General features: G+C 40.7%; 1 protein-coding gene across 13 annotated transcripts in view; it reads left to right on the top strand.

Annotated features, from left to right (window-relative positions):
* adgrb1a (adhesion G protein-coupled receptor B1a) overlaps positions 1-27,583 on the top strand; it is a 175,834-nt gene that overhangs the window by 120,320 nt on the left and 27,931 nt on the right. For all 13 annotated transcript variants that reach the window (XM_055013313.1, XM_055013312.1, XM_055013317.1 and 10 more), the window contains 4 exons: positions 4,683-4,785; positions 4,904-4,947; positions 14,838-14,964; positions 25,795-25,898. In XM_055013313.1, the coding sequence (XP_054869288.1) occupies positions 4,683-4,785; positions 4,904-4,947; positions 14,838-14,964; positions 25,795-25,898 (378 nt within the window). The remainder of the gene's footprint in view (positions 1-4,682; positions 4,786-4,903; positions 4,948-14,837; positions 14,965-25,794; positions 25,899-27,583) is intronic.

Raw genomic sequence — 27,583 nt, 5'->3', positions numbered from 1 at the left:
CCTGGCGGAGTCCAACTCTCACTGGAAACGAGTTCGACTTATTGCCAGAGATGCAGACCAAGCTCTGGCACCGGTCATACAGGGAACGGACAGCCTGTATTAGGTGGTCCGTTACCCCGTACTCCCGGAGCACTCCCCAGAGGGTTCCCCGAGGGACACGGTCGAAAGCCTTCTCCAGATCCACAAAACACATGTGGACTGGTTGGGCAAACTCCCATGCACCCTCAAGGACCCTGCTGAGGGTGTAGAGCTGGTCCACAGTTCCACGGCCGGGACGAAAACGACATTGCTCCTCCTGAATCCGAGGTTCGACTATCCGGCGGACCCTCCTCTCCAGTACCCCTGAATAGACCTTCCCGGGGAGGCTGAGGAGTGTGATCCCCCTATAGTTGGAACACACCCTCCGGTCCCCCTTTTTGAAAAGAGGGACCACCACCCCAGTCTGCCAATCCAGAGGCACTGCCCCCGATGTCCACGCGATGTTGCAGAGGCGTGTCAACCAGGACAGCCCCACAGCATCCAGGGCCTTGAGGAACTCCGGGCGGATCTCATCCACCCCCGGGGCCCTGCCACCGAAGGAGCTTTTTAACTACCTCGGCGACTTCGACCCCAGAGATGGGAGAATCTACCCCCGAGACCCCAGGCCCCGCTTCTGAATCAGAAGGCGTGTCGGTGGGATTGAGGAGGTCTTCGAAGTACTCCCTCCACCGATTCACAACGTCCCGAGTTGAGGTCAGCAGTGCACCATCCCCACTATACACAGTGTTGACAGTGCACCGCTTTCCCCCCCTGAGACGCCGGATGGTGGACCAGAATCTCTTCGAAGCCGTCCGGAAGTCGTTTTCCATGGCTTCGCCAAACTCCTCCCATACCCGAGTTTTTGCCTCGGCGACAGCCGCAGCTGCAGCCCGCTTGGCCAGCCGATACCTGTCAGCTGCCTCCGGAGTCCCACAGGCCAAAAAGGCCTGGTAGGACTCCTTCTTCAGCTTGACGGCATCCCTTACCGCCGGTGTCCACCAACGGGTTCGGGGATTGCCGCCGCGACAGGCACCGACCACCTTACGGCCACAGCAACGATCGGCCGCCTCAGCAATGGAGGCACGGAACATGGTCCACTCGGACTCAATGTCCCCCACCTCCCTCGGGACATGGTTGAAGTTTGACCGGAGGTGGGAGTTGAAACTCCTTCTGACAGGGGACTCCGCCAGATGTTCCCAGCACACCCTCACGATCCGTTTGGGTCTGCCAGGTCTGACTGGCATCCTCCCCCACCATCGGAGACAACTCACCACCAGGTGGTGATCGGTTGACAGCTCCGCCCCTCTCTTCACCCGAGTGTCCAGGACATGCGGCCGCAAGTCCGACGATACGACAACAAAGTCGATCATCGAACTGCGGCCTAGGGTGTCCTGGTGCCAAGTGCACATATGGACACCCTTATGCCTGAACATGGTGTTCGTTATGGACAATCTGTGACGAGCACAGAAGTCCAATAACAGAACACCGCTCGGGTTCAGATCGGGGGGGCCGTTCCTCCCAATCACGCCTCTCCAGGTCTCACTGTCATTGCCAACATGAGCGTTGAAGTCCCCCAGCAGAACTATGGAATCCCCAGAAAGGGCGCTCTCCAGCACCCCCTCCAAGGATTCCAGAAAGGGCGGATACTCCGAACTGCTGTTCGGCCCGTAGGCGCAAACAACAGTAAGGAACCGTCCCCCCACCCGAAGGCGAAGGGAGGCCACCCTCTCGTCCACCGGGGTAAACTTCAACACACAGTCACCGAGCCGAGGCGCAATGAGTATTGACACCCCTGCTCGGCGCCTCTCACCATTGGCAACTCCAGAGTGGAAGAGAGTCCAACCCCTCTCGAGAGGGCTGGTTCCAGAGCCCCCGCTGTGTGTCGAGGTGAGGCCGACTATATCAAGTCGGAACTTCTCAGCCTCGCACAGCAGCTCAGGCTCCTTCCCCGCCAGAGAGGTGACGTTCCACGTCCCAAGAGCCAGCTTGTGTAGCCGGGGGTCAGTACGCCAGGCTCCCCGCCCCTGGCCACCGCCCAACACACATGGCACCAGACCCCTGTGGCCCCTCCTGCGGGTGGTGGGCCTGCTGGAGGGGGGTCCCACGTCTCTTCTTCGGGCTGTGCCCGGCCGGGCCCCGTGGGAAGAAGCCCGGCCACCAGACGCTCTCCATCGAGCCCCACCCCTAGGCCTGGCTCCAGGGGGGGACCCCAGTGACCCGCGTCCGGGCAAGGGACTCGTGGTTCCAAAGTTATCAGTCTTCATTGGGGTCTTCTGGGCTGCTGTTTGTCTGGTCCTTCACCCAAGACCTGTTTGTCATGGGTGACCCTACCAGGGGCATAAAGCCCCCGACAACATAGCTCCTGGGATCATTGGGACACGCAAACCCCTCCACCACGATAAGGTCGCAGCCCAGGGAGAGGTCAATGATATATGTGATAGAAATAATAAGTCATCAAAATCATCCAAATCATCAAATTGTGCCACATGCAGTGACGTTAGGATTATTTATTCAACTTTTACAGAGCTAAGAATTTATCTGGTCAATGATGGCCTGTGAAACTTGACATACAAAAGTTTACAGACTAGAATGAAGATTCTGAATAAGAACAACTTAAGTGAACACCCGATTGGTTTTAGTGTTTTAGATTGCATACCAACTGGCAAGAATGTTACACTCAAAATACTACACACTAAAAATAAAAGTAGAACCATGTTCCAGAATGTACTACAAAACCGTGCCATGTTACGGATCGTCACAGTACAGTCAAGGCATTTTACATCAGCTGCTGCAGTTTCCAGCGAAATGAAAACAAGGATTTAATGCAGAAGCAGCAGTGTACTAGCAGTGGGTGGCCACATGTATATCTTTTATCTCCATGAGTAAAGGGATTTCTTGGAAATTGCTGCTGCTGCTGCTAGCATGATGATTAACATACATTTTAACACAGCAGTATATGCATACCTCAGTGTAATTATATTGTATATGTGTGTGTGCGTGCATTGAGAAAGCCGCTTCTGTGAGTGACAGTCTGTTATCTCTGGCTGTAGTTACGGTTGGAAGGCACTCAGCATTATGATAATGTGGTAAAAGCACATAATGAACTGGTCATGTAGGAAAACAGGGAAATGAAGCAGACCCTCATTCTCTCCAGTCCTCCCACATGTTTGTTCCGAATCTCTGGATTGCTGCTGTTATCTACATTTGTCAGTTCCTCTTCACTCTTCTTCTTTCGTTCTTTTCTTTTCATCTTTTTTCTCTTCTTTTCTGCATTTGATGCCCCTCTCAGGGAAAATGAGAGGAGTTTGAGGCAGGAGTCTATATGACACAGAAGTTTAAGTTGACTGATTGTGTTTTGGATGGTGAGAGGGCAATTGCACATAGAGGATACAGTGATGATGTGAGGACCATGAAACAGAGCATGGGCTGGTGAACATGTTTGTCCAGCTGAAAGCTTTTGGTGTCAGTACTTCCAGTAGCAATTCACTTTTTCTTGATTGTCTCATTTCACATGATTGATAGTACCATGAAAAGCAAAAATTGTAATGCATACTAAGCAGGCAAGGAGAATGTAAAATAAAATGTCCCAAAAATATAATCAGATAACTTATTGAAACACAATGCGCTTCTGATGCTAGAAAAAATTAGACTTTTAGGTAGCAGGTAAAATTTTAAGTTTGTGCTTGAGTACATCGCAAAGACTCTGGGAAGCCTCTTAGAGACAGCTGAGCCAGTAATCTGTTATATATTACTGTTGATTAAGCAGTCATGGTTCATGAGGTTTTGATCTCACTTATAAGATGACTGGACACAAACTGTCATTATTTAAAGTAGCTTTAATGAAATGCTTTATCATTTCGTGACAGCTGCATGACCTTTAATAAACTAAGGACAATGTTGGCGACGTCAGTTTGCCTTATCAAATTTCACTCATGGGATATGCTGCCTTGAAATGATTTTATGTCATTGAAGGATGCCATTGATTGCAATAAAATTAATCATCCGGCTATTTTTTCACTGTTACCAGCCACAGTAGATATGACTGTCGGTCGATCCGTCTATCGTTCCACAATTGAGATCCAGAGTTAAAACCTCAGCAGCTCCAGAATGTATTACAGTGCCAGTTAGTACAGCTATTCATGATCCCAAGTGGACACACCCAAATGAATCTGGCAATTACTGAAATGTCTCAAGAAATTATTGGAGAGATTACACAGAAATCCGTTGTGCACAGTGGTGAATAATGTCTGTGATAACCAGCAGGTCAAGATTTAAAGATCTAGTTATCAGTGAAGCAATGTGAAACAGTTATTCATGACTCTCAGACTGTGTAACTCAAATGACTTTGGAGATCGTCTAGATTTCCATTTAGCATCATTATCAGGTCAACATTTTATTCATCATTTCAGACCAAATACCTGCAAAACTGACATTCCCATCAGCCTTGGCTTTACTTGTACAATAATCAGTGCGAATTAACAAAGATTTGCATGTTAAAACTAGCGAACATGGTATACATTCTTCCAATAAACATAGACATTTTAGCATTGTCATTGCGAGCCAAATTAGCAATTAGCTCAACGCACCTATCCACAAAGACCTGCTAGTACAGCTGTAGACTTGTAGTCTGTTAAAAGTAATAACATTTTTTTTCTTTCTTGTAGAAATAGCACAGTCCTCAACTCCAAGGTTTTGTCAGTGACAATCAAGCCCACTCCTGCTTCCCTTTCTGCTCCAGTTGTGGTTGAGTTCTCTCACCTGTACAACGTGAGTAAAAAATAACTTTAGTCTTAGCACTTTTAGATGCAAGCTACTCTGACAATATGTCATGTGACTACTACACTTCATGTTGACCATATGCTTTTCTCTGTTCTCGATCATTTAGGGCACCACAAATCAAACCTGCATATCCTGGGACGAGAGTGACAGGTAAGACCCACTGCTGATTTGTCATTTGACCACTATGCGCTCTGACCTCCTGATTTGAGGACCTCTAATATGATGTTTTGTTTGCTAGCCCACTACTATTTGTTTCAATATGGAAAATGTAGAAAGTAGCATTTTGGAGCACGGTCCATACCAAGAAGTCATTATCAGGTTACTGCAGTCACTTTTGCAGCTTTTCTTTATTATTACTTTGGGAAGTGCAGTTGTTGGAGTGATGCAGTCAGTAAGTGCCCTTCCATCCATATTTCCAACACTGTTGTCCAAAGCAAGATGCTCTGGGAACATAATGGCCAGACTGGTTTGAAATGTGCATTCATCTTCACTATTTGGTGAGGCCATGATCTATCCTTTAGTGTCAACATTAAATCAAAGGTTCCACTTCTGCACAGAGAATATCAAAGTCCAACTGGATTATTGCTTCCAAATTTGTAGAGAAATTTTTCTTCCACAGAAGACAAACCCCTCTGACTTCCACTTCTAAAGAGGTAGTTGCACATCAGACTTGTTTATTGATTTGCTGTGGATTAAAAATGACCAGTGTTCAATGTTTAGTGTCTGTTTTTCAGGGTTAATGAATCATCTGTTTACATTGACTAGAACATCAGGTCAATTCTCCCCACGGCCAAAACGATCAAAGGGCGTTATTCTAGGCTGCTTAGCCGACATTGAGTACAACACTCGATATAACATGGAAGGTAGTTCTTGGTAATATAAGTCAACATTTAACAGATGCCACATTCCCCCTGAAAGTTCCACAGCTGGCCACAGTGTTTTTAGCTTTGACAAAGTCAGTGAACTGTTCCCCACTGAAAGGTGCTGAGTGTGCTGGACAGCTTGGCAGCTCTTGTCTGGGATGACGCTAACCAAACGATATCGCTGCTACGACACTGATGCAGCATGTGGAAAATTAAAAGTGTCGCTCACCGCTTTCCTCCCCCTCCTGGCCCACGCACACACATCAACATGTACGGTAGAGAGCAGTTCAGAGTCTACTGAGAGTGTAGGAGAGAGCAGTGTGCATGGAGGATAGACAAGAATAAAAAGATACATATTGAACAGTTCAATTTTACTGCCTCTGTAGACAGATTCAAAGCACCACTCATTTGCTCCTTGTTCTTAAGTGCCCTGTTTGTTTAAGACAAGAAAATACAGTGAGCATATTAGAACATGAACATTGAATGAGGGCAGGAGAGGGAGAGAAAGACAGAGGCAAACATTTTGCTGCCTTATTGCAATGCAGCTGTGGACATTTGCATTTAGATGAGTAAGTACACTTGTGTTATAGAGACGACGAGCAGAGCATTCATCCCCTCAGTCTAGGGATTAAAAGAAGTTGGTTTGGCATGTACAGACCTGATCCAAAATAAAGAGTGAAACACACAGAGCTGATTTGGTCAAGCAAAATAAAGATACAAAGTAGATATTAAGAAATAGAATAGATGTCAATTTAAATAGTCTCTAATACGGAATTTATTTACCTCATCGGCCAAGAGAACCAAGCCTTTATTGGAATCCTATATCAGAGACACATAATAATTGTTAATTTAACTATCTCTGTCATTAAATATTTCTCCTAATGATTTGATCCTAATAAATTTAGTGTGATGTGCATGAATAATTTCATTCCATCCAATTGGTCTAAATTTGCCTCATTAAAATATTCTTGTTTTTTTTACTGAATAATTACAGTTGGTTCTACTTTGTTGTTTTGTTTCCATCCATGGAATTCAAGATATCCTGCACAAACATTTCAAATGACTGCTTAAAAGCTGCAGTCCAACCTTTGCGGTTTGATTTTAGTTGTGAAGCAGCTGCAGAAAGTATTTAATTTTATTCACATTCGCAACTGAACATCGATTGAAAGAAAAAGAAAAGTACAGAGAAGTGGTCAGAATTCAATATTGAATGTGGATCGGATTTATAATAAAAACACAAACGCAGAGTAGTATAACATTAATTTACCATACAGACTGAATTAGTAATATGGGAATTCTGAATTTATCATGTGTGCCAGTGGAGTAAGTAATTAATTAGTGATTTTTTCAGTAGAGGATCTTTATCTGCTTGCCATTGCCGTATTATTTGGCTTTCAGTCATTGTTTGAAAAGTAGCTTTCTGACAATTTACCATGAAAACATTAAGTAATATCAGCTCAAAACCAGCCTTTATTGCAATTTTAAGTATATTTTATCCATTCCAATCTGCTCCTTTTTTAATTTGCTGGTAGGTGCATGCAAATCATTCAGTACAGGGAATTGAATTGCTTTAACAGGATTAATTACCAAACAAAAGGCCATATCATAACATTGTGTGCCATATCATTGATTGTTTTTCATTACTTGACTACTAGCTTTCAGTTTACAAACAGCAGTACATTTACTAGCTGTCTAATATCACTTCAAAACAATCTAAAGCAGCTTTGTCTGGATGGCATTACCTCCTAGCTGTCACCACATTTGATGAGCATCAGACACAATATGATAAGAGATACGACAGAAACGGATCACGGACAAGGAATCCAATCTTGTGGTGTTTAGGTGTGGGGCTGGGGCAGTTGTGGGGGGGGGGGGGGACATGTTCTATGCAAAATTAAAATCCATCTTGGACAGCAGCTATGATTAATGGTTTAATATTTGGGAGAGAAATTGAAATCCGAGGAGCCATCCTTGTCATGTTGAGAAGAGCCATGAAGCTGTCTGGGCCTTCCCTTGTATCACACTTCAATCTCCTGAAATCAATAATAGGAACATTAGTGGCGTCTTTATGTCGGTCTTAAGTTGACATTACTACTTAGTTTTGTTTACACTATGTCTTCCCTGGTGCATCACAAATATCTGAACAAAGTCTAACATTTCTACAGCAATACACACTGTTCACCATATTTTCCTGGTGGATAACGTTCTTCAGAGGCTTTTTTATTTTTATTATATATTCGGTGGTGGCCTGGTTCCCACTGTGTGACTCACCTCAGCAAGGTGTCCAGATGAGCCTACGCAGCCAGGTCAGATCAGGAGACCACCTCCACTAAATGTAAACTGAGGTGGCTTTCAAAAATCATGCCAGATATCATTTCATCTTTGATTTTTTTTGGCAAATTTCATTCAAAGTGAAGCGGCATGAAAGACATCAATCTAATCAATATTTGATATTAGCAGATTCACATATTTTTGATGTTTTATAGCCACAATTTCAAGCAAGACTTCTTTGACCAAACCAAACAAACACTTTTTGAAGATTTGCTCTAAACATACAAGCAGATGCATGCTTTAAGAAGAAATAACATGTTGTAGACCAGGAGAAATTAAAGATCGGCCCCAACATTTTTGTGTAAATACTTTGCCTCTTCTCATCATCATGCATCCATCTGCATCAGTGGTGCTTGCAGAGAACAAACCAGCAGTACTTCAAAAATTCTGCCACCATCAAAGCAAAAATGTCACACAATCCAGATTTGGGAACACTACTCTAATAGCACTACTAAAGTTCTAGGCAAACATAGGGTTAGGGTTAATTTTCAAGGTACTTTAGTATAAGCTTGTTGGAGAACTTACCATAGTTCTTCTGTGGATTTAGTCTGCCTCTGGAGTTGTGTTTCCACATTTTAGGTAAGTCACCTTAGAAAAAGGTTACGGGCAAAATTCAGAAAACCTCCCCAGTTTCACAAAAACAAACAAACAAACATGTTTACACTCATCTAAGTATTTTAGGGGGACTTTTAAAAAATGTTATTGTGTTTCTTGGGAGATGACTCATCATTTTTTCCACTTCTTTGCGACTTTACAAAAATTCACTTTGAATTCATTTGATAATAATGCAGATAAATTCCAGACTGACTCCACAAAGCTGAGGTTGGGGCTCTGTGGGAGTTACACCATCTGTTGCAGGACTCCTTGTTCTTTTTGTAGTTCATGTTAGTTCTTTATGAGTCTGGTTTGATGTTCAGGTTTGTTATCCTGCTGCAGAACAAACTGGGACCAAAAGCGGTACCTGATTGTCGGAATCAAAACATCCGTAAACTTTTCTCTAGTGTTATATATGCATAAAACAAATACAACTTTAATTATTTTAACTGTTTACTACAAGACAGGTGGTAAGTTACAGAGCACACAAGCATATGGCAAAACATTGTTTACCAGACTGCAGTCACTAACCACTATACAAATCAACCTTGCTGTCTCAGTTAGTTTACAGAATCTGGGCTGATGTTGAGGAGCTGCCTCAATTCATCAAAGATATTGGAGGTGACCAGTGGACTCGATTTTTCATCAATTACTATAATGCAATTATAGGAGAGGAGGTGAAGATTAGTGGGCAGAGGGCATGTTTGTTTACAAGTACTTCTGAATAGAAATAGGCTACATTACAGGGAAGACACTACACAAAATCTGCTGCATTTATATTCGGGGCATGCTAATCCACTAACTCACATGCCAGTCAGCTTGCCAGCTGTCTGACAGCACAGGACAATGATGCATACCCTGGAATTGTTGCCGTGTATCTGACTGGCCGTAATAAAGAAAATCACATGAAGCCACAGTCATGTGAAAGCACAGTATCTAGTCAAGTGAGCTTAAATAATTTGTCTAGACAGGCACTTCCATGACACATGTTCTCATTTAAAATGGATGAAATCATCTGGTTTCGAAACCTGCATTAATTAGCCCCATGGGACAAGTTAAGCTGTAGCCACAACCGTTATTGTCACTTCATTGTCACTTTCTACGGTTTGTTATGGCAAATATAATAACTGAGAGTTGCTTGTAGACTGGTTTCAAGTTGTAGAAGTCTAGTGTGTTGTATTGGACTTAAATATGGTTGGGCGGCTCGCTAGATTGAAAGGGATGATCAAAAGTAGCAGCAGTAGCTTTTCACTTTCAGTCACATGAATATGGGTCAGAATTTTAACAAGAAGAAAAGAAAAAATGCGTCCCGCAAATTCCCATATTGTCTCTTGATATCACCCTCCTACAAGGTTTCTGTAATAGATTTGCAGTCTCTTGTGCCTTTTTTTGGATTGTTTTTTTAAGCAGGAGGTGTCAGAAAAGTAACCACAAGGATAACTGGCTCATGGCAGCCAAGCATTCATAGTGAAGCCGCTTTCTGATCCTTTGATGTCAGCTCTTCCTATCATTATGAACCAGAATTCACCAAGCGCTGGATTGTTCAGCGCTAATAGGGAATGTGTGCTCACCTTTGTGAGAAAAGCTGCGATAACTCTGTTATCACTAGGCATGTTTTCACTGGCTATGTTGCCTGCCCATGTGTAGGAAGCTGATATAGGTAAAATCAATAAATTAAGTCAACCTGGGAAATGTAAATTTTATCCAATTTTAACACTCATAGTCTGGCGCATGTTAACACAGCGGTAAATGAAACTACCGTAATTTCAAATGATTATTTGCACATGTCCTTTTTCAACTTCAGATATTGACTGAGCCATCCCAAACCTAACAAATTCAGTCTTAGAACTGCGTCATATTATAGATCAACCCTGTAAACCCAGCCAGTGAACATAATGCAGGAATCCTCTTTCAAGAGCCTGTGTTTCTGTATTTCCTCTGTGCTTGGACACTGCTTTTCATCCATGTGGTCTGTTCTTGGCAGAGGACATCCTCCCATGCAGGGCTGCTGGACCAGCACCTAAATTATCCAATTAGACAATGGGGGCAAGACTGTCTGCAGGCGACTGTGTGGCTCACAGCGAGGCTTAATCACGTCAGCCATACAAAGAAACTGCACTGAGCAAGTCCTAATATATTGGATTTCTGTTAGAGGTGATGTGCTAATGTCAGCACTGAGTCACCTCTTGGGGCTACACACACACACACACACACACACACACACACACACACACACACACACACACACACACACACACACACACACACACACACACGTAAACAAACCCTGAAGACTAAGACTACATTTCTCTGTATGAACGAATGAAGCCAATCTATGTGTGGGTGGTGGCTGGTAAATATTCTTAATAATCTGAACTTATCACCCTTTGCTGAGATTGTTGCTGTTGTTGATAAACCATGATAAGCAGAAACAGAAAATGCAGAGACCTCCATGCAGGCCACTCAAGCTGACTGACTGGTTTGATGAAAGTGACTCATATGATGTGGCCTAAATAGTCACCAGATCTTAACCCAGCTGAACACCTCTGGGAGATTTTGGATAAACATGTTGGATGAGCTCTACACAGCCATTATCAAACCACTAAACGAGGAAACATCTTTTAACAGAATCCTATCCATCCTTCCAATATTCTATCCTTTGACTGTTCAGGAGGCTAATGGTGGAGCCATTATATCAGAGATTTGTTTATATTGAGCTCTAATAGTGTAAAGTTTTTTTTTTTTTTTTAATCTAGTTGCTTTATTTTTTTCTTTTCTTTTTTCTTTTCTGTTAATGGACACACACAAGTAGTATTAATGAATAACAGAAGCATGTTAAAGCTGCAACAATGAATTATTTTCAGCATGAATAGAACTGACAGTTATTTCCTTTGATATATATTTTTAAGTATAAAATAACAGAGAATATTGAAAATGGCCATGATGATATTCTGAAACTCAAATGAACATATTTGAACATCTTATTATGTCTCTGTGAGTTAGCTTTTGAGTTTCCAGTCTTAGAAAACTTGCAAACTAGCAAGTATTTACATTTCAGAAGCTGGGACTAGAGAGTTGTTAGCATTTTTAATAAAAATAAATAACTGCTTATATTTAAAGTTATATATATTTTTTGCAAACTGAATCATCAGCTAATCAGGCTGGTTGTTTTCTGCGTGTCTCGGGAGACAGAGGAACTGGCCAGTATTGTGAAGGTCAGTAGGGGCCCAGAATGTGCTCGGAGGTTCATTCAGCTCAGTGCCTCAGGTTTTGAACTGGAACAAACCTGCTGAACCATGCGGCTTGAACTGGACTTGATGATGTCTGGTACAATGCAGACCTATAAGACTGCAATCTATGGGCAATTACAGGAAAATGAAGCCAGTGAATCAAGATGACTTTCCTTCAAGACATGTTTGGACCATTAGCAAGTAATTGTTAAAACATCACACATAATTCCATAAACCAGCCTTTACTCTCAAAAGTGCAATCACAAACTGCCGCATTATGTTGATGGCGAGGGAATGATCATGCACCACCAAGATCTCTGCAATGCATTACCATCGCTGCAATGACGCTGTCTGACTAAATGAATGCAGATTACTCCATGAAATCTTCACACAGCAACAACTAACACTTTTAAGAACTTAGTAAAAGAAAAGATAATAATAATAATTGTAAATCAGACCCATATGTCTGGGCTTGACCTAAATAACTTTCTCATTCTGGATCCTTTGTAGATTAGTTTACGTAACTACTCGACAGTCTATAGATTTTTCTGAGCTTCTTTCAAAAGAAAAAAAGAAGTACCGTGATGATTGACATCTCAAGTGCTTGCTATTGTCAGTGCCTGACAAATTCATTTGGATTCCACGGCCGGAGTACAAGTTTGAGTCAAAACCTGCATGCTGCTCAATCAAGTCGATGTAAATTCAAGTCAATCAAGTGGATTTAAATTTGTATGAGATTTTGAGTCCATTGTCTGTTGCTGTGTGCCGTTAATTTGTCACACATGGCTGCTTTTTCATAAATTTAACTTATTTGCTACTGAAGCAAAGTAATGTCAGGCCGGTCTGTGTCAAGAACTCAGGCAAATGGAGTTTTTGCTGTCTAATTGTCAGATGTGTCAAGATTCCAAACCTTGAAGCTACTGTATGCCAAACTGCTTTGATTTCACCAACAAAACATATGAATGTCCCTGATACTGCTGAAACATGATAGATAGATAGATAGATAGATAGATAGATAGATAGATAGATAGATAGATAGATAGATAGATAGATAGATAGATAGATAGATAGATAGATAGATAGATAGATAGATAGATAGATAGACTGGATCCTGGTGCAATGGAAGAAGATCACACCACATGTGACACCCACAGACCTTTAGAGGTCTTGTGGTGTCCATGCCTCGATGGACTCCACATCATGTTGGCCAGGTGGTAATAATGCTGTAGCTGACCACTGGTCATATAGTGGCCAATTTTTTTTTTAGTTAATCAGATAGGAAACACCCCTTAAACCTGCTAGATATAAGTTTAATATACATTGCTAAATAATTGTGCAATAAAAATTTCGAGTTCGATTGTCACACTTATGCTTGGCAGTCATGTAAGCATTTATTTGCAACATAATTTTCAAGTTGTTTTTGGTCAGTTTCTAGGTAAAGGTGTACACTTCCTGTCAGAGGGGTGCCAGCCAAATGAGTGTGTATGTCGGTTCTTGAACTTTTGGCAAGCAGGTGACCTGAGGCTGCTCTTTGACTGGTTGCACATTCCCAATTTTTTGATTGCATATCAGTATTCATATTGGTTTGTTTTTTGTTTGTTTATTGTTTTTTTTTACTTTTTTGATCGAGCAATTTCTGATTGTGACTCTGCTCAGCAGCTACTATTGGTCAGAACAAGACAGGCCGGTTCAAGTGGACCCACTGAGTTTCAGGTTGGCACAGCCATCAAAATGACAGAAAAACTAGTTTAGCACAAGCCATTTCTGATACTGGCAGTGATTAGTGTCTCTTTAGGACTGTGATCAGCCTTTACAACCTTATTCCAAAAGATTTTCACATCAACATGGAGAGTGGCAGAGCAGTGCCGGCACACTAGCAGACACCAAAATATTTCCAATGACTTGCAGTGGCTTCAGAAAATCCTTTCTTTTCTTCAGTGCACCACAGCATTTAGATTCCTCTTTCCTGGGCATGTGTTACAGCAGACATTTTGACTTGTCATAGCTTGAAAAGGAGCTAGTAACATGAATGATGGTGTCATGCCATTGAAGACTCTCCAGTTTGCTTTGTCCATGAGCCAGAATTAGCAATCCTAGTTCCATCAAAGTGCCAACTTGAAGTGCACTGCAGCGATCATTAACACTATTGTTTTATGTGTGCTTTTTTTGCCACTTGGATATCATTTATTGTGAGCACAATAAATAACACAGAAAAAAATACAAATAATAATTTTTAAAAATGACAGTGCAAATAATTGGTGGGCCGGGTTTTGTATGTTTGCAGCACTGTTTTCCCAGCATCCACCAGTGCTACATCATAGGTTGTAGTAGGATGTAGTCTAGTTATAGTTTATAATAGGCTGATGAAAGGCGTTTGTTGCATTGTTGTTGTGTAGTTATAACTAATATAGCAATTATAGGTTACATTCATCTAGCAATTACCAATCATCCGCTGCTTAATAATAATAATAATAATAATAATGATAATGATAATAATAATAATAATAATAATAATAATAATAATAATAATAATAATAATAATAACAATAATAATAATAATAATAATAATAACAATAATAATAATAATAATAATAATAATAATGATGATGATGATGATGATGATGATGATGATGATGATGATAATAATAATAATAATAACAATAATAATAATAATAATAATAATAATAATAATAATAATAATAATAATAACAATAATAATAATAATAATAATAATAATGATGATGATAGCAGCAGATGAGTGAGGCTGGTTCTGTGTCCAGGCAGAGACCTGCAGCTCGCCGCCTCTCAGCGCCTCATCACCGCGTTCACTTCGCTCTCTGCGCCTTCGCCTGCTGCAGCCGCGGTGATGTAAAGTGGATTAAATAGCAGGTGTAACGCGGTGGGATTTCAACGGCTTTTGCTTTTCCCCTTTTTTTCTTGTATTCACCGCATCGCTTTTCTCTCTTGTGTGCGTGCGTGCGTGCGTGTGTCTGTCCGTGCGTGTGTGTGTTTCTCCGTGCAGCGCCTCTCTGCTGGGATCCTGGTCTGCCAGGGGCTGCAAAGCCGTGCTCGTCGACTCATTCAGAACCAAATGCGTGTGTGACAGACTGTCCACCTTCGCCATTTTAGCACGGCTAAATCCCGAAATGGTAAGTCCGACAGCCTCCCTTGACTTCCTTGACGTTAGAGGTATCGGAGACGGTGTGTTTTTGTGGGTTTTATGTGAATGCATCAGCTGTGGTTTTTTTCTTCCAAAGGGCGTCATTGTCATTACATATCAACAGATCCTCCCTCTCTCCCCCCTCCTTCCTTGGCTCTGTCTCGACATGCCGAAACCATACTGCAAAAGGTTATAATAGGCTTTCCAAGGAATTGAAAATCTGTTTTTCATGATCATTTTGTGAGGGTTTATGTGGCTGTTTGTGTGTTCCAAGAGGAAGTGCACACTGAAAGGGCAGCACTGTGCTAACCTGTGCATGAAGCTGTCAGATGCACTGATATTCACTCACATGACATGGTGAGTAGGATTTGAGCTCATGTTATAGCCGATGATTACACATGCATGCCCTCCCTCCTTTATGTGAACACTAACAATTGACGTTCATGTTAGCATATTTTACAATATTAGATTGTCAGCAGCGTCTCCATGGTGACCAGGCCCCATGGAGATGTGCTGCATAGCAATCCGGTGATGTGTACAACAGAAAAATAGACACATTTTAATAACACAGCAGGATACAGAACACAATGCATAACATTGTGCTGCAGCTGGACACAGCCAGCCAGCAGTATGTGTGATAATGGAAATGTCTGTGAAAATTACAGCAGAATCCCAGTGATTCAAACATGCTCCAGTTCCTTTGGGGACAGGGCAGTGTCTTTGTGGGGAATTTTCATTCAGTACCATTAGTTATTATTAGACTGGAAATTGCCTCGGAAGCAGTTTGTTCATGAGTTGCCCTGGTAACAGGATGGGCATGAGGCTTTCTTAAAGACGTAGGAGGCAGCATGCTCTTTGTCCTGCTGCCTCCATGGCCCAGAGGATGAGGCTAGGCCAGGGGAAGAGCTGCTGAAGCAGACTGGCTTTACCACGTTGACTCAGAAAGAGATGATTCTGTTCCATTTACTTGTTCTGTAGTTTTGTCACCTGGAAGGAGATTTGGATTTTTGGTTGAAGGGATGCAAGAGACGGAGGTGTTAAGTCTGAACATGGTTAGCCTAGCATACAGTAGCTTTGTCCAAAGTGACACAACAGAAACTGGTGCATCTTGTTTTGTTTTTGGTTGTTTGGTTGCAGTTGTTTTTTGTTTGTTAGTTTGTTAGGTTGGTTATTTAAACTGAAATGTAGATTGCAGTCAATGGAGCTCCAATCATTTCTTGATAATTAGGCTTCTCGTAGTTTACAGAATTCATAACCTGGTAAGTGCGATAGTTTTGGGTCATGGTTTTTGGTGGAGCACTGACAACAAAAGAAATGCATCAAACATAGTTTTTTCTTTCATTTTGAAAAATTCTGCAACATGTCATTGGCGATAATTTTGCCATAGCAGTTAATGCACCCAAGTGCTTCTACTGTCAATAAGACAAGACTTGTATCTGAATAGTGCAACTCATTCATCATTTCATCAAGACCCCCTCTGATGAAAACCAGATTTTCTACCTTCTTTTCATACATCCATCTGATGTTGGTTTTGTGTGTTAGAAAACACATTGTGAGCACAAAAAGCAGTCAGCGCCATGGCAGAGAATTTCTGCCTTGAAGCTTGCAGTTTACCAAATGCCATCTGAAAAACACAGTTTAAGAAAGCCAGGGTTTCTTACATACAAACCAAAGAAACCAAACCTGTGAACCTGCATGGTGGGCCTAACTGTATCATTAGTCATCTTCAGAATCGGCTTCTGGTTCAAGCATATATGGCTGATTATTTCAAATATTATTATTTGCCATTGTGTAGTGTAAAGTAACTTTATAATATTTGAGCAAAGTTACATGAGGTGGTGTGCTTGAGCTGCAGCAAGTGAGGGGCGCTGAGTGGTGCTAGAGGCTAATTTGCTCATCCATATGTCCACAGTTGTGTGGAGCAGTGACACACATTGGTTCCAAGGCAAGGCAAGTTGATTGTCCCTGGTTATAAGCTTTGCATTTAGGCCAATCTTAAGGCATAGCGGGATTCTTTTCATGGAAAAAAATCAAAACAAACAAACAAAAACTTATATTATACTCTATATTCAAAATATTCTATTTTGATGGTCAGAAATGAGACTGTAGGGGTTAATCAGCAGTTATAAACTATACTAACACAACTAATTGTAAATAGAATCTCTTGTGGGTTTTTTTTTGACTTTTGGACATCCAGAGTTACAACAGAAATGTTCAGTATCGCTGTAGTTCTTATATATGATGGATATTTTATGTTTTTGTTTGTTTTTTTTTATTGTTGGCTGAATGATTAATCTGAAACTGTCGCTTCATCAACAGATTAATGTAAAATAAAACCAATCTTCTGTTGCAGACTTGAGAGTTGTACTATGAAACAATTTTGAAATAGCCAGACTTTCTTATCTGGCTTGACAAAACCAAAAACCCAAGCAGAGATAATAGATATCAAATAGAAATGATCAGCTTACTTTATTTAACCCATGTGTGCCATTTGACGCATCATGTCACTCTTCTGCACAAAATTGACCGAAGGAATGCCCCATACTTTAGTAGAGAGAAGCATGTTGTTATAATAAAGATAGATGAAGTTCATAATAAAAAATCTAATTAGCAAACATTAACATAAGCTACTATGGTGACATTAAAGAGAGACATTGAAACCTCTTTAAGATCAGAAAACCTTGCTAACCCATTAATCTTGTTTTGTAGTACATCCCTCAGTTGCTCCTCTCCATCCAACAGCTAATATACAATTCAGTTATGTGGGCAGGGCATTAGCTGTGGGAGAGTAGCAGACAGGAGGTCATACTTGACAAGCTGCAAGCTGACACTCTGAGCAGATTCACCAGGACCACTGACAGCAGCAGGAGCATCAAACACTCAGTATGGAGCAAACCATAACGAACAATAGAGCAACAAACGGCCCTAGAAAATCATTTCAATTTCTGATATCTATACGTCTGCTGGATATATAACAAAGTACAGTTTTAAAAAATCCCAATTTTAAAATGCATATTTCATTGGTTGAAATTGTCATTTAGAAATTGTTGGATTTAGATCTGAAAGAGTTGATGGATAGATGTGGTCAATAGTCAAATGGGTCAAAGTTGAAAAACATTCATGGTCTCAAATGTGAGCTTGTATTATAAATTCAAAATTTTGGGGTTTTTGATTATTGGTCAAAACAAGAAATTTGCTGACATCACTTCCATCTTCATGAAACTGAGTGCTTCTTTATAATATTTGTTTGGGATTGCCTTGAAATGTTGTAGTCCCCAGGGGATGAATCACTCAGATTTTAGGGATGGAATTTTCCTCTTAGTGCCATTAGCTTGTTAACACATTTTTTCCTTTTCTTTTTTGTGATATTTTATCAGCAGCTATTGGATGGATCACCAAAATGTTTGATTCCAATATCCATGGTAGCAAGAGAAAGAATCAAAATAAGTTGAGTGATCTCCTGACATTTCATCTATGAATTATTAATCAGAATTCCTGATGGTCCTCAAAGGCTGAGACCTCTAGTAGCTAGGGACACTGGTGATCAGATGGCATTTCTATGGTGCCATTTGTGCCTTTGAGGGATGTTTTGAATGGATTGCCATGAAATTTACAGACATTGGCATCCATTCTTCCCTGAGTGACTGGTTACCCCTGAGGTTATTAATTCTCTGTGTGAGCTTTGGTGATGTCCAGGTTTCAATTTACCGAATTCTAATTAGCAGATGTTAGCATACTGGCATAGAAACTATGATGATAAGCATGATAAAAATCATTTTTTTAGCTTTGTCATTGTGATCATGTTGCTGTACTAGGATTAACATTTATCTTAGTACTGCCGTGGCCAGAGGTGCTGGCTTTATTCTGTTCTGTTCACATCTGTGAAATATGAATATCTGTAATAATTATTTGTGAAGTAATAATGGGCCGTCCTGGCTGTGCCGTCTCCCTGCAGTCTGCCTCCACCTGTGTGGATGACAGCCGTTTCACAGCTCTGTTGCAGCCTGGAAGCTTCGTATCCCCTGAGGGAAGCTAAATTGTAGCTGCTCCTTTTTTCAAAAATGGAGGAAAAGGCAGCTATTCTCCTTCCTCACCGTGGCTTCCCTTCCCCCACATTCTATTATTTTGAGAGACAGTCATGGCCACCGTGCTAATTATTCCTGCTGCAACACATAGTAGCTTCTAAATGGCCCAGCCTCTCTGTCTGCAACTAGCCTCCTACAGCCCCAGCATGACAAACACCCCAAGCTCTTTTCTTCCTCTCTCGCTTCCCCCTCGCTCCTCTCATCCTTCTACCCCTCTCTTCTCTACCCCTCAGTCATTTCATCACACCATTTGTCATGCTCTGATGCCACATTATATTTTCGCTCTCCTTTTCTCCCTCTGCTCACTACATCATTTACTCTCTTGTTGCCACTTCTTGTGACCATTTTGCACAGTCCGGGTTTCGGTGTAGACTTTTAGAGGGGAAAACATTTTTAAAAATCATGCACTGCAGTCAAAATCCCCTGAACCCAGTTTACTGCCACTGCTAGACCTGTGTGTGGTGAGGGGAAGAGGATGAATGAATGTGCTTGTATCATTTTGGATGCTGTAAGCCTGTGTAAACCTTTCCTTCACTTTAAATGTGATGTCAGGAGATTTTAGATGCAATCACAAGCCTCTTTGGCCAATTAGCCCACGTTGTAATAGTAACAAATAAGTAAACAGCACTGACTGAGGTCTGCAGGGCTTTGGGCTGACTACACTCTGATTGACAAAGGAAGCTGTTCTCTGTAATTTCTTAGCCTGTTAAAAAATACTTTTGCAGCTAATATTTATCTTCATTTTTGATAAGTTTGCTGCTTGTTGTCTCTGATTAGTTTAAAAGTACATTATATTAAAAAGTAATAAAAAGACAGCAGTCACAATTCTTCAGAGGTGATGCCTGCAAATAGATTATTTTACTCAAAAGTTTTACTCAAAAAGCCAAACGTATTGGTTTACAGTGATATGAAACAGTGAAAAAAATTACAGCTTCAGTTTCATATAATGAGAAATGAATGAGCTGTTGTCCCACAAATTACTTGCTTTGAATGATTTTATTTATAACAAGCTCCACTTTTTCCAACATGTCTCCCAAAAACGTTGTTGCCATACTTAACAGAATACTGATCTCTCAATTGTATTTTGAAGGACACCTATTTTATCCTGTCAACAGTGTGACCTAGTAAGACCTGTTTCCACTTTCAAAGAGCCAGACAGTCTGGATTAGGTGGTAATGGTGTCATTAGTCCAACACTGGACTTTCACTCAGGGGATGAGGGTTTGTTTTATGTGTTGGACTATCATTCTATAGACTCAAGTTTCATGCTCATTCGCTGCTTGATTAAGTTTAGGCAATAGAAACTACTTGATTAGGCTTTGGAAAATCACGACTTGGATTAAAATATGACTCTTTCACAGTATTAACCACATGCAGGAACTTTCTCCTCCATTTTCGGGGTTACCAGGGAGACGAGTCCCATTTGATTGGTTAGCTGGAAAGGAGCAACAGCTGGAAATCAAGAAAAACCAATGGCAAAGAAATGCTGATTAGAAGCATGTGTATGATATGTCACAAACAAACATAGTTTAGGAAAAACTATACTTCCCTCAAAATGTAATTGAGAGTGCAGTATAGGAACATAATTTTTGAGAGACAGCTACTTATTTGGAAGCATGAATGACTTTTGCTTGATTAGTATTTAGATCAGGAGTTTTCTCATCCAACCTATCCATTCAGTCAAACGCCAGACTTGTTTAGGCAGCATATCCCTTTAATGTTACTGGCAGCAGCTTTATCTGATAGATTTCTAGGAGAAATGACATCTTGTAGATCTCCTCAGCAGTGGTAGCTGTCTCTGCTCATGTGGAATAATGCATTCTGGTCACTTTCTTGTGGATGGCAATGCTCTTGTTTCGACGCTGTGTGAGACTTTCAGCTCAGCTCTGTCACTGGCTGAGGAGGAAGTTAAAGTTTGTCTGTCTTAGTAGATGCTTTTCCATTCCTCTACACTCATAATCTTTTTTTCTCCCCTTTTTTTCTTTTAGAGAAGGAACTCACTGCAGTGCAGATTAATCAGAGGGTTTTAATTAACTTGGCCCCGGCACACACATCAAACCTGGAGACAAGACAGGCTATAAACTCAGCCAATTATCTCCTGCTACAGGGGTGGGGGGGTGGAACTCCCTCATGTCCAGGTCCCCTAATGTCCACCCACCCTCCACCCTGGAACAATCACAGTGCTTATTTCAGTACTACTGCCCCCTCATCTCAGCATAACTTTCTTCCTCTGGACACAACACAACATTAGGGATGAGCTGTGGCAGCTACTGATACATCAACATTAGATTTGGATGATTTCCCCTGTAAGCCTTTAACCCCTGTATGTGCCAGTGCCATGACCAGACTGTATCTTTTGTTAAAATACAACTTCCTGCCATTTTTTGGGGAAGTTACCAGCACATTCACTGGAGACACCGTTGTACCAACATGACTAAAATGGATCCAGCATTGCTGTACTTTATTTCTGTTGTATCTACATTGGTAGACTTGGATGGAGATTTTTACACACTTGGTGTCAGTTGTGTTACTGTTATGGTTTGTGGCCATACAGCTGTTTGACTGAGTTGGCGTTGTATGGACTAACACATACTTAACATATATTACCTTCTGTTTATCAATTAAACAATCTGTTGTAGGTCTTCCTTTAAATATATAGAGTTATGAAAAAGTAAATGGGAAAGGGAAAAAAATGAAAATTTACATATATGTGTGGGTAAATGCATTTAATACCAGATGCAAGACAATGTACATGCAGCTTTAGGCTTTTCAACCAAAGGCCTCTGTGGAGGTGTCTCTTCTTATGCAGTTCTGCTGTTGCTGTCACAGGGCTCTGGGATTAGTTATGGGATATAGTCTGGGCCAGCTTAGGTACACGGTTTATTTTTTTTACAACAGCTACAGTTGTGAAAAAAAAAGTTGACATACTTGGAAAGACCACGCATTTCATGGCAGTCTTGAGTTTAAATGACTCTTGTAACTTTGATCTTTTTATGATGGGATCATTAAAACCCATGTGTTTTTTTCAAAAAATAGATAAAACAAAAAAGATATTTGTTGATTTTGGTTCTTTCATAGACTTAATTATAGATCTTCTGGAAGTATGACAAAATCTGCTGGATCAAAAATATGCGTAAAGCAACTTGAATTATCAGTTTTGGCAATGTAGAACGCTGTGTAAATTAAACTTCCTCAGTGGTATGGCCTCCTAGCTTCTTGTGAGTGATTGTGATTAACTACAGCTGGTGACTCATCTCAGCCTGTTTAAGTATGGCCTATTTGACACACTCACTAGACTCAACCATAAATACTACAGTGGGAGAGTTTCAGGAGCTCAGCAAAGATCTGGAAAAAGCAAATCACTGACTTGAACAAGTCAAGAAATTCACTTGAAACCATTTTAAAGTAGCTACAGATCCCAAAATCATCTGGGCTAATAACTGTTTATCAGTAATATGTGCATAGCACAGTTGTGTCACTGCCACAATCAGGAAGAAAACACAAGGTATCACCTGCAATTGAGAGACAATTGGTCAGAATGGTCAAGAGTTAACTAAGATTCACCAAAAGCAGGTCTGCAATGAATCAGACGTTGCTGGAACACAGGTGCCAGTGTCCACGGTCAAGCATGTTTTACAGCACCATGGGCTGAGAGGCTGCCATGCTAGAAGGAAGCACTTCTTCTTCCACTTCCTCTAGAAGCAGTAATTAAAGCTCAACTGAAATTTGCTGATATTCACATGGACAAAGAAATGTCCTTCTAGAGGAAGGGTTTATGGTCAGATGAAACAAAAAATAAACTGTTAGGCCACAAAAATGACCAGAAATATATTTGGAGGAGTGAAGAACACCATACCTCCCGTCAAGCATGATGGTGATAGTATGTTGCTCTGGGGTCAAGGGACATTTTACTACACTGCTGTATGTATATTTTTTACCCAGATTTTGTCAGAACTATAATAAATCTGTAGAAGAATCAAAATGCATGATGTTGTTTTGTTTTTGTTTTTGTTTTTTTGTGACAAATACATGCGTTTTAATGATCCCATCATAGAAAATTCAGAGTTACAAGACTCATTGGAAACTCAAGACTACCCATGATATATTTAATCTGGTTGTTGGCTTTATATTTTTACTTATTATGTTGCATTCTTTTTCTGGGATTAATTGAGATTGTTCGTTAGATCTGGAGATGTTTCTGTATTTTGTTGCGATATGTAACTATATGAATATATAACCTTTAGCATTTACATGTGCATCTCTTAATGGAGGAAATTAGTTAACAAACATAGTTCCTGTATTTGGAGATCAGTATTGACTAGCTGAAACATCAGATGCAGCAAAGGCATACATACACAGCCTTATACCCAGACACCCTGCTTGCAGCTGCTATCATCTTACAAGGTAGCCATGGCAACCAAGACAATGTCTGCTGTAGCATGTGGAAGGTGTTCAGCTGCCAGATTTCATGGTTTTAAAAAAAAGGAATGGCAGTTGTATATCACGGTCTTGTTTATTACTGGAGACTGAGGTATGCATCACTAGCTGCCTGTTAGTGTGTGTGGCTGGGTGTGTGTGTTTCTGCTGATTCAAAGCATTGTGGTTTTCTTATAAACCACCTTGAAGTGACCTTGCTTTGGAACGGAAGCCAGAAAGCAGCAGTCTGTCGACTTCTCTCAAGCCATAGACTCCAGATACCTGAGCATGTGTGAGTGGGAAGGGGAGGGGCACAGTATTCCTCTTTGAAGATGTTTCTTGTCAAGGTAGAAAATCGTCTCTGCTGAAAGGTACGTCTGTGAAATTCCTCTAGCTGAGTTCCTAGTTCCTGAAGTCAGTGCTGGGCTTCCTCCAGTGTGTGTGTGTAGGTGTGTGAAATCCTCCTGCTAACCTTTACACCTCCACTTCCACCGTAAACAGTCTTCTGTGCAGCCAGCCAACTGGGGCTACCTGCTTACAGTCACTGAATGCAGTCATCTATCAGAGTGTCCAGTCAGCTGATCAGTCTCATTGTTTGGCCAAATCAGTGTTTTCTATGCTGCTTCTTTCATAGTTCACATACCTACACACCAAAGACATTGAAGTAAACAACACGTTTAGTACATTAGACACAGCTGACTTTCAAAAATGTTGCACCTTAATGGATTTTTGCTATAATGTTTGATTTATTCATTTTATAATTCTTTTCTAAGTAGATTGCAGGTGTATTGACAGATTTTCAAATTTTTTAAAAAAAATTATTTAAGTAAGGCACAGCCATAGTCTCTTTATTACACCAGTGTTTAGTGAAACAAAACAAAACATAAAAGAGGCAGCTTAATTCTCTGTATTTCTTGTTTTTGCTAAACTGGAATTGTGCCAAACTCTCAAAACTGAGATACATACCAAACCAACCTTTATGTGTATCAATAAATCCATACAACTCAAATTTCATACATACAATATTGTGTGGTAATGCTTGCTTTTGGTAAGATATGGATGACTTAGATTTATTTTTAAAAGCTGTACTTGCTTTTCAAGGGTCAAAAAATATCAAATGTGCATCCTAATCAGAGTTCAGTTATAGAGTTCCAATGTACTGTGCAGTAATTCAGCTTTTAACTTGGATAATTGGGAAACAAACTAACTTGGACTGGAGGCTCTTAAAACCATTATCTTTGCAACTGTTGTCCCAGATAAACTATAGTGTCATTTGTTTTAGCAAATACCCTATAAACATTCATCTAGGGCAGCCAACATTCAAATGACAGACCAGTCTCCAACCTGAGGAATTACGACTGTTTCTCTGGGAGCAATGGAGGAAGCAGAGTGTTATTTTATAGCTCAGGCAGATGTGGTCAGGTGTTGGTGCTGGTTGTCCACTAATCGTAAGGTTGGTGGTTAAATCTCACCTCTCACCCCTGCAAGTTGAAATGTCCTTGAGACAAAACAGTGAACCCAAAGTTCAAACCAGAACCGAGCAGTTACCAAGACAACAAGGCTCCTCTAAGCTTAATTTACTTTATGCTTACGTCTCCATGATCTTTTTGTGCCTGAATCTTAGCTGTAGCAGAGAAAAGTCAGAAAATATTTATTTTTGTATAATGCAGATCCAAAAACACTTCTCTGCAAAGTGCTAGAAGGCCTGTTATATTTCATGAAAACGTTAGTGTATTCTTTGTTTCAGGTGAAGTGGGGCGTTTCCAGGACAAAACAATAGAGAAAACTCTGGACCTGCATTATCACAGCTGTGAAATAAACACATATTCACTTGTTATAGCAGCAGCAGTGTTGATGTCTGTACATGTTTTTGAAAGAAATTAACCAGTGGTTTACTTGATAAAACACTTAAACTACAATATCTGTGGAACGTTGGCCTCCTGTAAAATATCACAGAGAATGAGTGATGCTGAGGAAAAGCAGTCCACTGCTTTTGGACCATGAATGACCCAGTTAGGAGGTGAGCTCCTGACAAATCGAGCCAACAGGGGATTTTTTTCTGCTTTTGTATTCATCCGCTGACAGCTCCTGTCAAAGTCTTTACACACCACAGATCTGAAAGACCCTGCCAAAGTTTCTCTCTGACTTTGTTTGCAGTGACAGGTTAAACTTTTTTTTGCTATCCACACTGTGGCTAGCGTGTGTAATTATTTAACATCCAAGCTCAGCTAATTAAAATGGTGTGATCAACTGATGGATCTGGAGCACGTCATGAGGTTTCCTTATTTCACATTTTTTCTTCTTTCCTTTTATTTGCAGAACATGGATAAGACACAGCTCCCATCTGTGACGCTGATTGTGGGCTGTGGAGTGTCTTCACTGACATTGCTGCTACTCATCATCATCTATGTGTCTGTCTGGAGGTGAGATAACACGGTTTGCATTGGGAATTTTAGCATGTGACTGTTTCCTGTCGTACCTTCATTATTTTTATGGTAAGATGATGAAACAGGTTGTGTAACATAACAGAGGTCTTATATTTAAGAGATTTAGCTTGGTGAACCCTTCAGAAAATAGGTTAAAGATTACTAGCATTTTTTTTTGGAGAAGCTGCAGTATATCATATTATAATGGCCCAAATACAAGACTACTCTGATTATAAGACCATCCAACCCCATTTCCAACCTCTGTTTTTGAGGATAGCTCTTTTGTTCATCATTTTGGGAATCTTTCCTTGAAATGTCATTCATCAAGGCGAAGTGAATCCTCATCACTGAACTTTTTCCTTTCGTAAATGTGAATCAATAAATATGGTAATAGATACAACTCATACTAGCGTATCTTTTCTCTCGGTCATAGACTTGTGCTCTCGCCTGTCAAGCCCTTGAAGCTCAGAATGAGTTCATCACCTGTTACAGCCTTAATTCTTGGCTGTTTGACAGATTTTCCCCCTGCTCCATATTTGCAGTAAAGGCACTATGAACTTTTCACTCGTCATTAACTTACTTCCTTTACAGCAGCAAAACACATTACAGAAACCATCAGAAGCCTGCAGGTTGAACTAGTGCTGACTGACTCTGAAACTGTCTCTATAAACCAAGCAAAATCACTTGCCAGTATAACTACATTAAAGATTAAGGCTACAAGCAACAACGTGTAACAGTCTAGTCATCAAGTTTAAGATGATCCCATCCTTTGAAACACGATTTCCAGAAAAAAAAAATACAGACCATTATTACCTTTTGATAATGTGACCTATGAACATAATCTTTAGAAGTGCAACTTTTTTTCCCCCTTACCACTCTTCCTCTGTCCTGTCTTAGTTGGAGTATGAGTATTCACATAGGATGTAGACTGTATGCTGCAGTTGATGGGATAAACCTCCTGAGAACACATCTATCTTTCTAAACACCATCTCTGTATGACATTATGCATGCTGATAGTACATGAATGTTGAGTGCAAAAATACACCTTAAATGAAGTACTGACATTTCTGCCTTTTCTATTTTGAGCTGTAACTGTAAAACCATTACTTACTAGCATGCTGGGATTAGGCCTAGAGCATGAAGCCTGGCTCATTCAGAAGCAAATCTGCACCTTCTGTCATTTGTTTCTATGTATCATGCACTCTGATGCATAGATTTGTAAGCCATGCACTCCAAACATACACTTTTGTCCTATTTCCTAGCATCAGCACGCTCTCCAGGAAGTCATACCCTGGCCACTGTACTGTGACTGCTACTTCTGGTTGTATGGCAAGTTCAGTGTTTGCTACAGGCATCAATTGATGCACATGAAATAACAGGACATCTGCGATATCATATGTGTGTTGCATCCAAGGACAGAGAGGTCTCACTATCCCTTACAGCTACCTAATTTTAATAGCTTTTGAAGCCGCCTATAGCTATGATTGTGGAGAAAGAGGTTCAGTGTTTCCACTGTAGAAACTGAAAGTAACAGTAAAACTTTTTAAAAAGATTTCTGTGTCTATGAAACAGAGCCCTTTGTCTATGTGTATGTGTGATACAGACAAAAAAGAGCTGACGTACTGTGTCCACTGATATGTACTTCAGTTTGGTTGTAATAGAGGCACTTCAGTAAAGGTGAT

The sequence above is a fragment of the Amphiprion ocellaris genome, chromosome 9 (assembly GCF_022539595.1).
Source record: "Amphiprion ocellaris isolate individual 3 ecotype Okinawa chromosome 9, ASM2253959v1, whole genome shotgun sequence".
Classification (NCBI taxonomy): Eukaryota; Metazoa; Chordata; class Actinopteri; family Pomacentridae; genus Amphiprion; species Amphiprion ocellaris.
Note: the sequence above shows the minus strand (reverse complement) of the source record. Positions and strands in the feature narration are given on the sequence as shown.